The following is a 12756-nucleotide window of genomic DNA, read 5'->3' as shown; positions in this document are numbered from 1 at the left end:
CTGTTCAGGAGACAGAGGAAGAGGAGTAACAGCTCAGTGGGAAGTTATTTTTTAACCATTTTTAAAAATTCCAAGTTTAGGAGTGAGCTCTTCAGGGCTGTCACCCAGCTTTCCCAGACCCTTGTCTGGTTATGCAGTGATAACTCCACATCCTTGTATGATAATATTAATATAATATCCCCCTCCCCCTCTCCAGGAGTATTCCGGTACTGCTCGGGGTATCTCTATGATTGCCGCTGTTATCCGCTCCATCTGAGCAATAATTCAATAATACCTCAAGATACTGGCCCGGAGCCTGTGCTGCTCATGACTACACCACCCATCATTGATATACTAACAGCCTTTTACAGCCAATGTCAGGCTCGGTCCTGTACTCCACACACACTGAGCCCTTCTGTGGATAAATGTGTGACTCAGATTATGATGACTAGAAAACATTGGCCAAGACATGGAGTTTATCACAAAAAAGGAGAGTCTTGAAGATCTGAGACCGTTTAAAGACAACACCTAGTTCACTACTGGCTAATACGGTACCAGACTTATTCCTTTTATTTTTGGATATGGAGACGTGGCCCAAAATATTACACCCTCGACAGTTTACCTTTCTCCTACCATATACTGACACACAAAATGTGGCTTCTGCACTACAGTCCGGATATAGTGGCCTTCTCTGTTATCGCTTTTATAACATGAGGTCATTGTACAGAAAAAGTAGTATAGCGGCACCTCATCTCTCCCTGTAAGTTATGTAGGAACAGATAGTACTGCCTCCCTGTCTCTCCTGGAAATCATGTAGGTACAGATAGTACTGCCTCCCTGTCTCTCCTGAAAATTATGTAGGTACAGATAGTACTGCCTCCCTGTAAATTATGTAATTACAGAGAGTACTGCCTCCCTGTCTCTCCTGTAAATCATGTAGGTACAGATAGTACTACCTCCCTGTCTCTCCTGGAAATGATGTAGGTACAGATAGTACTACCTCCCTGTCTCTCCTGGAAATGATGTAGGTACAGATAGTACTGCCTCCCTGTCTCTCCTGAAAATTATGTAGGTACAGATAATACTGCCTCCCTGTCTCTCCTTTAAATCATGTAGTTACAGATAGTACTGCCTCCCTGTAAATTATGTAATTACAGAGAGTACTGCCTCCCTTTCTCTCCATGTAAATGATGTAGGTACAGACAGTACTGTCTCCCTGTCTCATCCTGTAAATTATGTAGGCATAGATATTACTGCCTCCCTGTCTCTCCATATAAATGATGTAGGCACAGATAGTACTGCCTCCCTGTAAATGATGTAGCTACAGAGAGTACTGCCTCCCCATCTCTCCATGTAAATGATGTAGGTATAGATAGTACTGCCTCCCTGTCTCTCCATATAAATGATGTAGGCACAAACAGTACTGCCTCTCTGTCTTTCCCTGGAAATGATGTAGGTACAGATAGTACTGCCTCTCTGTCTCTACCTGTATGTGATATAGGTACAGATAGTACTGCCTCCCTGTAAATATTGTAGGTACAGATAGTGCTGCCTCCCTGTAAATGATGTAGGTACAGATAGTACTGCCTCTCTGTCTCTACCTGTATGTGATATAGGTACAGATAGTACTGCCTCCCTGTAAATATTGTAGGTACAGATAGTGCTGCCTCCCTGTAAATGATGTAGGTACAGATAGTATTGCCTCCCTGTCTCTACCTGAATGTGACGTAGATACAGATAGTACTGCCTTCCTGTCTCTCCATATAAATGATGTAGGAATAAATAGTACTACCTTTCTGTCTTTCCTTGGATATGATGTAGGTACAGATAGTACCGCTTCCCTGTCTCATCCTGTAAATTATGTAGGTATAAATAATATTGCCTCCCTGTCTCTCCCTGGAAATGATGTAGGTACAGATAGTACTGCCTCCCACTCTCTCCCTGTATGTGACGTAGGAACAGATAGTGCTGCCTCCCTGTAAATTAAGTAGGTACAGATAGTACTGCCTTCCTGTCTCATCCTGTAAATTATGTAGGTATAGATAATATTGCCTCCCTGTCTCTCCCTGGAAATGAGGTAGGTACAGTAAGTACTGCCTTCCACTCTCTCTGTGTTTGTGATGTAGGTACAGATAGTGCTGCCTCCCTGTAAATGATGTAGGTACAGATAGTACTGCCTCCCTGTTTCTACCTGTATGTGATAGAGGTACAGATAGTACTGCCTCCCTGTAAATGATGTAGGTACAGATAGTACTGCTTCCCTGTAAATATTGTAGGTACAGATAGTACTGTCTCCCTGTAAATGATGTAGGTACAGATAGTACTGCCTCCCACTCTCTGCCTGTATGTGATGTAGGTACAGATAGTGCTGCCTCCCTGTAAATATTGTAGGTACAGATAGTACTGCCTCCCTGTAAATATTGTAGGTACAGATAGTACTGCCTCCCTGTAAATGATGTAGGTATAGATAGTACTGCCTCCCACTCTCTTCCTGTATGTGACATAGGTACAGATAGTACTGCCTTCCTGTCTCCCCTTGTAAGTAGTTTAGGAACACATAGAAAAAGAATGTTTCAGGGATTAAAAGGTTGGTTCAGTCTTTTGAAAATAAATATTGAAGAATGAAAAGTTCTGCAACTCTGTATTTTAATTCGTCCCCACAATACAACATCTCCATTTGCTGTCAGTGAATAAGAACATCATTGTCTACCGTCAGAGCTGAAAACCTCTACAGTCCCACGGTTACCTCTGTATCTAGACAGTCCTCTGCCAAGCAAATCTGCAGGAGATACATGTCAGTCCAGGCTGCTCACAGAGGATTGTCTGACCTGGAAACGACAGTCCAGATGGAAACTAGACTGTTCCTATTCACTGAGAGTAAGCAGAGTCCGTGAAAGTGGAAGAAAAGAGGGAAGTAGTTATCTCATATACAGCATCAAGAATAAAGCAGCCATTACATACAGTATCATAAACCGTCATGCAGGTGTAATGTGTTCACGACGACACATTGTGCAAAACCAAAGAAAGCAACTGAAAACGAGCTCCAGACCCGCGGCCATCAGGGAACTTACTCTGGTAAGAAGTACGGATCCGTTTCGTTAAATCTGGGTAAAAATTAGACAGGCCACGCATGCAAAAGTTGTCTTTGGAACATGCCAGCGCATCAGCAGATCAGCAGCAGCAGGCAGAGAAAAGGAAGGAAAGAAACAGTCTGCAGTGAAAGAAAGTGATATCTATGGCGGCTGGGGTGAAACCCACCTCCCCACATCAAGCCATGAAGAAGGAGCGCGTCGTGGACAAGTGCAAAATCATGCCGTATACCAGATCCTCTGCAGCAGAATGACAGGAAGGGAAACCCAAGAAACAAGGGATGCAGCATGGCAGTGCCAGAATAAGCAGCTGGGGACATGAGAGCGGGTGTCACCAAGGGAGAAGGGGGGGGGGGGGTATGATACCAAATCTCTAAAGGACAACCTCCATGAGCCCACATCCCCTCAACACTTCATAAATACTGATCCAGAGCTAATGCCTGCCTTATACTCCAGAGCTGCACTCACTATTCTGCTGGTGCAGTCACTGTGTACATACATTACTTATCCTGTACTGATCCTGAGTTACATCCTGTATTATACCCCAGAGCTGCACTCACTATTCTGCTGGTGCAGTCACTGTGTACATACATTACTTATCCTGTACTGATCCTGAGTTACATCCTGTATTATACTCCAGAGCTGCACTCACTATTCTGCTGGTGCAGTCACTGTGTACATACATTACTTATCCTGTACTGATCCTGCGTTACATCCTGTATTATACTCCAGAGCTGCACTCACTATTCTGCTGGTGCAGTCACTGTGTACATACATTACTTATCCGGTACTGATCCTGAGTTACATCCTGTATTATACTCCAGAGCTGCACTCACTATTCTGCTGGTGCAGTCACTGTGCACATACATTACTTATCCTGTACGGATCCTGAGTTACATCCTGTATTATACTCCAGAGCTGCACTCACTATTCTACTTATCCTGTACTGATCCTGAGTTACATCCTGTATTAAACTCCAGAGCTGCACTCTCTAGTCTGCTGGTGCAGTCACTGTGTACATACATTACTTATCCTGTACTGATCCTGAGTTATATCCTGTATTATACTCCAGAGCTGCACTCACTATTCTACTTATCCTGTACTGATCCTGAGTTACATCCTGTATTAAACTCCAGAGCTGCACTCTCTAGTCTGCTGGTGCAGTCACTGTGTACATACATTACTTATCCTGTACTGATCCTGAGTTATATCCTGTATTATACTCCAGAGCTGCACTCACTATTCTACTTATCCTGTACTGATCCTGAGTTACATCCTGTATTATACTCCAGAGCTGCACTCACTATTCTGCTGGCGCAGTCACTGTGCACATACATTACTTATCCTGTACTGATCCTGAGTTATATCCTGTATTATATTCCAGAGCTGCACTCACTATTCTACTTATCCTGTACTGATCCTGAGTTACATCCTGTATTATACTCCAGAGCTGCACTCACTATTCTGCTGGTGCAGTCACTGTGTACATACATTACTTATCCAGTACTGATCCTGAGTTACATTTTGCTGTTCAGTGATGTCATCCGCGGAATAGTGAGTGCTGCTCTGGAGTATAATACAGGACATAACTCAGGATCAGTACAGGATAAGTAATGTATGTACACAGTGACTGCACCAGCAAAATAGTGAGTGCAGCTCTGGAGTATAATACAGGATGTAACTCAGGATCAGTACAGGATAAGTAATGTATGTACACAGTGACTGCACCAGCAGACTAGTGAGTGCAGCTCTGGAGTATAATACAGGATGTAACTCAGGATCAGTACAGGATAAGTAATGTATGTACACAGTGACTGCACCAGCAGAATAGTGAGTGCAGCTCTGGAGTATAATACAGGATGTAACTCAGGATCAGTACAGGATAAGTAATGTATGTACACAGTGACTGCACCAGCAGAATAGTGAGTGCAGCTCTGGAGTATAATACAGGATGTAACTCAGGATCAGTACAGGATAAGTAATATATGTACACAGCGACTGCACCAGCAGAATAGTGAGTGCAGCTCTGGGGTATAATACAGGATGTAACTCAGGATCAGTACAGGATAAGTAATGTATGTACACAGTGACTGCACCAGCAGAATAGTGAGTGCAGCTCTGGAGTATAATACAGGATGTAACTGAGGATCAGTAGAACATGTATTTTTTGATTAGAGGAGGTATCTAGCGGCTGCAGTGCTACGTAGATGTTGTCGTTATGTGCCATTCGGCTGGTGAGAAATGTCCGGTTTTCACACAGGTTATGCGCTTTGGCGTGGTCTCCTGCTCACTGCGGCTCGTGTTTCTAGGTAATGAGTTGATCATATGGAACACAGGGAAAGGCCTGATGATAGTATGAGACATCTAGGGATTATGGAGGAGACATCTAGGGATTATTGAGGAGACATCTAGGGATTATGGAGGAGACATCTAGGGATTATGGAGGAGACATCTAGAGATTAAGGAGGAGACATCTATATACTATGAGACTACACGAGTGCTGGTGAGCGGCAGGCGGCCCTCATGCAGTTGTATTACGTCATGCAGAATGTGCCCGGCCTGTGCAGCCCATACCTGTGGGGAACTGCTTACTCTTGCGTGGAGAGCGCAGCTGTCTCTGGTACGGGTCGCTGGCTCCGTGTAAATAGACGGTCCCCGTGCTGAGCAGGATGGTTTTCTGAATGTAATCCACCACAGCCAGGCCGTTACAGTTCCCAAAGGCAACTCTGAAAGAACGCAGAGGTTACAGGCGCAGGGCAACAGCCATGAATATCCTTACTGTCCTTTATAATAGGAGCCCAGTCCAGACTGCGAGTACGTGCAGCGCGCGTATATATCTGTACGTGCGTGTTCTGTCATGTGTGGGTGCATTATTCTGTACCCTTCTGGATAAAACCTCACAACGGTCACTGAAATAACCTGAAACTGACAAAAGTAATAAATAGAAATTTACTGAAAATCAGTGAATAAGGATCAGACGCAGCTTATGAATTTAAAAAACTGACGAGGGGCCCGGTCTGGACACAGATGATGGTCCCTTAACTGAATATTGTGCTGCGCAGTCTTTCGATGCAATCGCTGAAGTCCGGTGACTCCTGCGACTTCTGCCCCGTCCACAGTTATTCTGTCCGCTCCTCGTGAGCACACTGCTCCAGATGTCTCAGGTGTGAAGGTGCCTTCTCAAGGCTGCAGGTCTCCGCTCCTCGTGAGCACACTGCTCCAGATGTCTCAGGTGTGAAGGTACCTTCCCAAGGCTGCAGGTCTCCGCTCCTTGTGAGCACACTGCTCCAGATGTCTCAGGTGTGAAGGTGCCTTCTCAAGGCTGCAGGTCTCCGCTCCTTGTGAGCACACTGCTCCAGATGTCTCAGGTGTGAAGGTACCTTCCCAAGGATGCAGGTCTCCGCTCCTCGTGAGCACACTGCTCCAGATGTCTCAGGTGTGAAGGTACCTTCCCAAGGCTGCAGGTCTCCGCTCCTCGTGAGCACACTGCTCCAGATGTCTCAGGTGTGAAGGTTCCTTCTCAGGGCTGCAGGTTTCCGCTCCTTGTGAGCACACTGCTCCAGATGTCTCAGGTGTGAAGGTGCCTTCTCAAGGCTGCAGGTCTCCGCTCCTTGTCAGCACACTGCTCCAGATGTCTCAGGTGTGAAGGTGCCTTCTCAAGGCTGCAGGTCTCCGCTCCTCGTGAGCACACTGCTCCAGATGTCTCAGGTGTGAAGGTGCCTTCTCAAGGCTGCAGGTCTCCGCTCCTCGTGAGGACACTGCTCCAGATGTCTCAGGTGTGAAGGTACCTTCCCAAGGCTGCAGGTCTCCGTTCCTCGTCAGCACACTGCTCCAGATGTCTCAGGTGTGAAGGTGCCTTCTCAAGGCTGCAGGTCTCCGCTCCTCGTGAGCACACTGCTCCAGATGTCTCAGGTGTGAAGGTTCCTTCTCAAGGCTGCAGGTCTCCGCTCCTCGTGAGCACACTGCTCCAGATGTCTCAGGTGTGAAGGTGCCTTCTCAAGGCTGCAGGTCTCCGCTCCTCGTGAGCACACTGCTCCAGATGTCTCAGGTGTGAAGGTGCCTTCTCAAGGCTGCAGGTCTCCGCTCCGCGTGAGCACACTGCTCCAGATGTCTCAGGTGTGAAGGTACCTTCCCAAGGCTGCAGGTCTCCGTTCCTCGTCAGCACACTGCTCCAGATGTCTCAGGTGTGAAGGTGCCTTCTCAAGGCTGCAGGTCTCCGCTCCTCGTGAGCACACTGCTCCAGATGTCTCAGGTGTGAAGGTTCCTTCTCAAGGCTGCAGGTCTCCGCTCCTCGTGAGCACACTGCTCCAGATGTCTCAGGTGTAAAGGTTACTTCTCAAGGCTGCAGGTCTCCGCTCCTCGTGAGCACACTGCTCCAGATGTCTCAGGTGTGAAGGTACCTTCCCAAGGCTGCAGGTCTCAGTTCCTCGTCAGCACACTGCTCCAGATGTCTCAGGTGTGAAGGTTCCTTCTCAAGGCTGCAGGTCTCCGCTCCTCGTGAGCACACTGCTCCAGATGTCTCAGGTGTGAAGGTGCCTTCTCAAGGCTGCAGGTCTCCGCTCCTTGTGAGCACACTGCTCCAGATGTCTCAGGTGTGAAGGTGCCTTCTCAAGGCTGCAGGTCTCCGCTCGTCAGCACACTGCTCCAGATGTCTCAGGTGTGAAGGTGCCTTCTCAAGGCTGCAGGTCTCCGCTCCTCGTGAGCACACTGCTCCAGATGTCTCAGGTGTAAAGGTTCCTTCTCATGGCTGCAGGTCTCCGCTCCTCGTGAGCACACTGCTCCAGATGTCTCAGGTGTGAAGGTACCTTCCCAAGGCTGCAGGTCTCCGCTCCTCGTGAGCACACTGCTCCAGATGTCTCAGGTGTGAAGGTTCCTTCTCAGGGCTGCAGGTCTCCGCTCCTCGTGAGCACACTGCTCCAGATGTCTCAGGTGTGAAGGTGCCTTCTCAAGGCTGCAGGTCTCCGCTCCTCGTGAGCACACTGCTCCACATGTCTCAGGTGTGAAGGTACCTTCCCAAGGCTGCAGGTCTCAGCTCCTCGTGAGCACACTGCTCCAGATGTCTCAGGTGTGAAGGTGCCTTCTGCAGGTCTCAGCTCCTTGCACAGATATTCTGCAGGGTTTAGACGAGGCCTCAGAGGCCACCTCAGAGTCGTCCAGTGCTTCGCTCTCAGCCATTCTGGGATGTTTTTAGCTGTGCTTTGGGTCATTATCCTGTTGGACGACCAATTACCTGTGGCTGAGACACTGGGCAGAGCATTTCGCTCTAGAATGCGCTGATAGTCTTGAGATTTCATTGTACCCTGCACAGATACAAGACGCCCTGTGCCAGATGCAGCAAAGAAGCCCCAAAACGTACCCGATCCGCCTCAATTTTTCACAGTAGATACAATTGGGGTTATTTATTAAGACTGGCGTTTTAGATGGTTGGTGCGACCTGTCACTGATGTACCTTCACCTCTAATCTGTTTGGAAGTTGTTCTGGGCTCTTGGTGACCATTCGTATTAGCTGTCTCTCTTCAATTTTTCATCACTTTTCCTCTTGCGGCCATGTCCAGAGAGGTTGGCTACAGTCCTGTAGACCTTAAACTTCTGAATAATATGGTCAACTGTAGTATTGGAAGCATCAATCTGTTTGGAGAGGGTCTTAGAGCTTTCACCTTTAACAAGTTTGTCTATAATCTTCTTCCTAATCTCCTGAGACAACTGTCTCCGTGGCTTTCTTCGGTCCACGTTCAGTGCGGTACCCACCATGATACCGAACAGCACAGGGACTACTTTTCACCCTCTATACAGGCAGATGGACTGATTACAAGTCTGAAGAGTCTGTAATGCTAATTACAGGGGACACCTCAGTTTAACATGTTCAGTCTTTTCTAGGGGTCCCATCATTTGTGTCCAGGACAATTCAGAAGCAAATGTCTGATTTTCATTAGTTGATTTTCAGTAAATTCGCATTTATTATTACTTTCGTCAGTTTTCGTGACCACTGTGGGGGTTTTTCTTTCGTTAACGGAAAGTACCAACAATTTTGTCCATGTGTTTATACATAGCATGTGTATATTTATCTGCATGTATGTACTGTACATGTGCGTTCTGTCATGTGTTATTACATATCTGTATATTTCTGTGCATGCATGTGTGTATAGATTAGGTATGTGGGTGCATGCACTTTGTGTTGTATGTAATATTCATGTCTGGCTTTGTGTCGTATGTACAGTGTATGTATTTATGTATGTGCATGTCTCCATTTGTTATGGGGCCCCTGTAATTACCTGCATGGCTACTGCTGGCATTGCAGGGAAGGTATGTGTAATTACAACCTGCGCATGCGCACCAACACTACCCCCCCCCCCCCTCCTCGCTATCTGCCGACTGACATGCACACTGGCTGATTACGGTGTACACTACCAGTACACATCTTCAGACAGCGACCACTCACAATCTGGTGCCGCCCAAGGCTCCTATCTGTACTCACAGGCCGTAGGCAGAGCTGACCGCCAGGCTGGTGATCTGCTGTGGAGGTTCTCCATCCATCCATACCAGCTGGACTACGAGTTCTGTCTGGTATCCGGGGGGCATCCGCACCGGCCGGCTCTTCACACTGCGGGGGGAGGAGAACGTTATCAGGATCTGCTGTGACTCCACATCCAGCACTGTGGTGCCTAAGGCCATCATCAGAAGCTATACAACAGACTAATATCCTTTGTGTTTCAAGCCATTATCATTTTGGAGACTGCTGCTTGCTGTCAGTGAATGGAAACTTTGTAGTTGACATCCCGAGGCTAGAAACCTTGGAAACGCTGGACAAACCCTGCAGCGGGTGAGCCAGGACTGGATTCCCAGGTATAGTCTGTGCCCCCTCTCTCTCTCTCAGGGTGAAGCATTCATTCAGCTACAATTCCTGGAATAATTGGTGAACAAACAGATTTATACAGAAAATCAACAGAAAAAATCTTCTAACCTAAAATTAGAGAAAATGAGTTGTTGTTTCAACAGATTGAGGAATGCTGAATGCGGGTAATTATGGCGCCGGCGAGCCTTTTGTCAGCACAGCTCTCGGAATAATCCTGTAATTGCTCTTAAATTACAGCTTTCGAGGCTCGCTCTCTGCCAGTGTGACGCGCTTATTAGGCCGGTGTGTGCTCCCCGCTAATGACTGTAATCTCCGCACATGAGATCCGCTCGGCTATAATCGCAGCCACAAACCTTCAACAAAGCCATTTCCATTGACCTCCCCACACACAGGCACCCGCAACTCAGCAGTGCATGCATGTGCTCCCACCGAGAGAGGGGACTAGCCCACTGCCGCACCTCTCTGACCCCTCCAGACACCTCTGTCCTCCTCCAGACACCTCTGTCCACCTCCAGACACCTCTGTCCACCTCCAGACCCCAGACCCTTCTATCCTCCTCCAGACACCTCTGTCCTCCTCCAGACCCCAGACCCTTCTATCCTCCTCCAGACACCTCTGTCATCCTCCAGACCCCAGACCCTTCTATCCTCCTCCAGACACCTCTGCCCCCTCCAGACACCTCTGTCCTCCTCCAGACCCCAGACCCTTCTATCCTCCTCCAGACACCTCTGTCCTCCTCCAGACCCCAGACCCTTCTATCCTCCTCCAGACACCTCTGTCCTCCTCCAGACCCCAGACCCTTCTATCCTCCTCCAGACACCTCTGCCCCCTCCAGACACCTCTGTCCTCCTCCAGACCCCAGACCCTTCTATCCTCCTCCAGACACCTCTGTCCCCTCCAGACCCTAGACCCTTCTATCCTCCTCCAGACACCTCTGTCCTCCTCCAGACCCCAGACCCTTCTATCCTCCTCCAGACACCTCTGTCCTCCTCCAGACCCCAGACCCTTCTATCCTCCTCCAGACACCTCTGCCCCCTCCAGACACCTCTGTCCTCCTCCAGACCCCAGACCCTTCTATCCTCCTCCAGACACCTCTGTCCCCTCCAGTTTCATCTGTCCTCCTCCAGACCCTTCCCTCCAGTTTCATCTGTCCTCCTCCAGACCCTTCTATCCTCCTTCAGACACCTCTGTTTCCTCCAGTTTCATCTGTCCTCCTCCAGACCCCAGACCCTTCTATGCTCATCCAGACACCTCTGTCCCCTCCAGTTTCATCTGTCCTCCTCCAGACGCCAGACCCTTCTATCCTCCTCTAAACTCCTCTGTCCCCTCCAGACACCTCTGTCCCCTCCTCTGTCCCTTACTCCAGACACCTCTGTCTCCTCCAGACACCTCTGTCCCCTCCAGACACCTCTGTCCCCACCTCTGTCCCTTCCTCCAGACACCTTTACACTCCTCTGTACTACTCCAGACCCCAGACCCTTCTATCCTCCTCGAAACTCCTCTGACACTTCTATCCTCCTCAAGACTCTTCTAACCCCTCCAGACACCGCTGTCCCATCCTCTGTCCCTTCCTCCAGACTACTCTGTCCCCTCCAGACACCTCTGTCACGTCCTCTGTCCCTTCCTCCAGACTCCTCTGTCCCCTCCTCCAGACACCTTTACACTCCTCTGTCCTCCTCCAGACCCCAGACCCTTCTATCCTCCTCCAGACTCTTCTAACCCCTCCAGACACCACTGTCCCATCCTCTGTCCCTTCCTCCAGACTACTCTGTCCCCTCCAGACACCTCTGTCACGTCCTCTGTCCCTTCCTCCAGACTCCTCTGTCCCCTCCTCCAGACACCTTTACACTCCTCTGTCCTCCTCCAGACCCCAGACCCTTCTATCCTCCTCCAGACTCCTCTGACCCCTCCAGACACCTTTACACTCCTCTGTCCTACTCCAGACCCAAGACTCTTCTATCCTCCTCCAGACTCCTCTGTCCCCTCCTCCAGACTTCTCTGACCCATCCAGACTCCTCTGTCCTCCTCCAGAGGAGTTTGTAGGAGGGAACAGAGGTGTGAGGAGGAGGGAACAGAGGAGCAAGGAGGGGACAGAGGAGTGTGGAGGAGGGAACAGAGGAGCGAGGAGGAGGGGACAGAGGAGTGTGGAAGAGGGGACAGAGGAGTCTGGAGGAGGGGACAGAGGAGAGGACAGAGGAGCAAGGAGGAGGGGGACAGAGGAGTGTGGAGGAGGGGACAGAAGAGAGGACAGAGGGGAGAGAGGAGTGTGGAGGAGGGGACATAGGAGAGGACAGAGGAGCAAGGAGGAGGGGACAGAGGAGTGTGGAGGAGGGGACAGAGGAGTCTGGAGGAGGGGACAGAGGAGTCTGGAGAAGGGGACAGAGGAGTCTGGAGGAGGGGACAGAGGAGAGGACAGAGGAGCAAGGAGGAGGGGACAGAGGAGTGTGGAGGAGGGGACAGAGGAGTCTGGAGGAGGGGAGAGAGGAGTGTGGAGGAGGGAACAGAGAAGCGAGGAGGAGGGAACAGAGAAGCGAGGAGGAGGGAACAGAGGAGTGTGGAGGAGGGAACAGAGGAGTGTGGGAGAGGGGACAGAGGAGCGAGGAGTGTGGAGGAGGGAACAGAGGAGTGTGGAGGAGGGGACAGAGGAGCGAGGAGAAGAGGACAGAGGAGCGGGGAGGAGGGGACAGAGGAGCGTGGAGGAGGGGACAGAGGAGCGTGGAGGAGGGGAAAGAGGAGTCTGGAGGAGGGGACAGAGGAGTCTGGAGGAGGGGAGAGAGGAGTGTGGAGGAGGGAACAGAGGAGCGAGGAGGAGGGAACAGAGGAGCGAGGAGAAGG

The 12756-nt window shown here is 49.6% G+C and overlaps 1 protein-coding gene across 3 annotated transcripts in view; it reads right to left on the bottom strand.

Moving 5' to 3' along the window:
• Window positions 1-12756, bottom strand: part of STXBP5L (syntaxin binding protein 5L) — a 195895-nt gene that overhangs the window by 38125 nt on the left and 145014 nt on the right. For 2 of the 3 annotated variants that reach the window (XM_044287379.1, XM_044287383.1), the window contains exons 17-18: window positions 9544-9669; window positions 5643-5794 (exon numbers count right to left, since the gene is read on the bottom strand). In XM_044287379.1, coding sequence (XP_044143314.1) covers window positions 5643-5794; window positions 9544-9669 — 278 coding nt within the window. The remainder of the gene's footprint in view (window positions 1-5642; window positions 5795-9543; window positions 9670-12756) is intronic. The other variant, XM_044287380.1, reaches the window with a different exon arrangement.

Source organism: Bufo gargarizans, chromosome 3, assembly GCF_014858855.1.
Source record: "Bufo gargarizans isolate SCDJY-AF-19 chromosome 3, ASM1485885v1, whole genome shotgun sequence".
Taxonomy (NCBI): Eukaryota; Metazoa; Chordata; class Amphibia; order Anura; family Bufonidae; genus Bufo; species Bufo gargarizans.
This window is presented reverse-complemented; position numbering and strand designations above follow the sequence as displayed.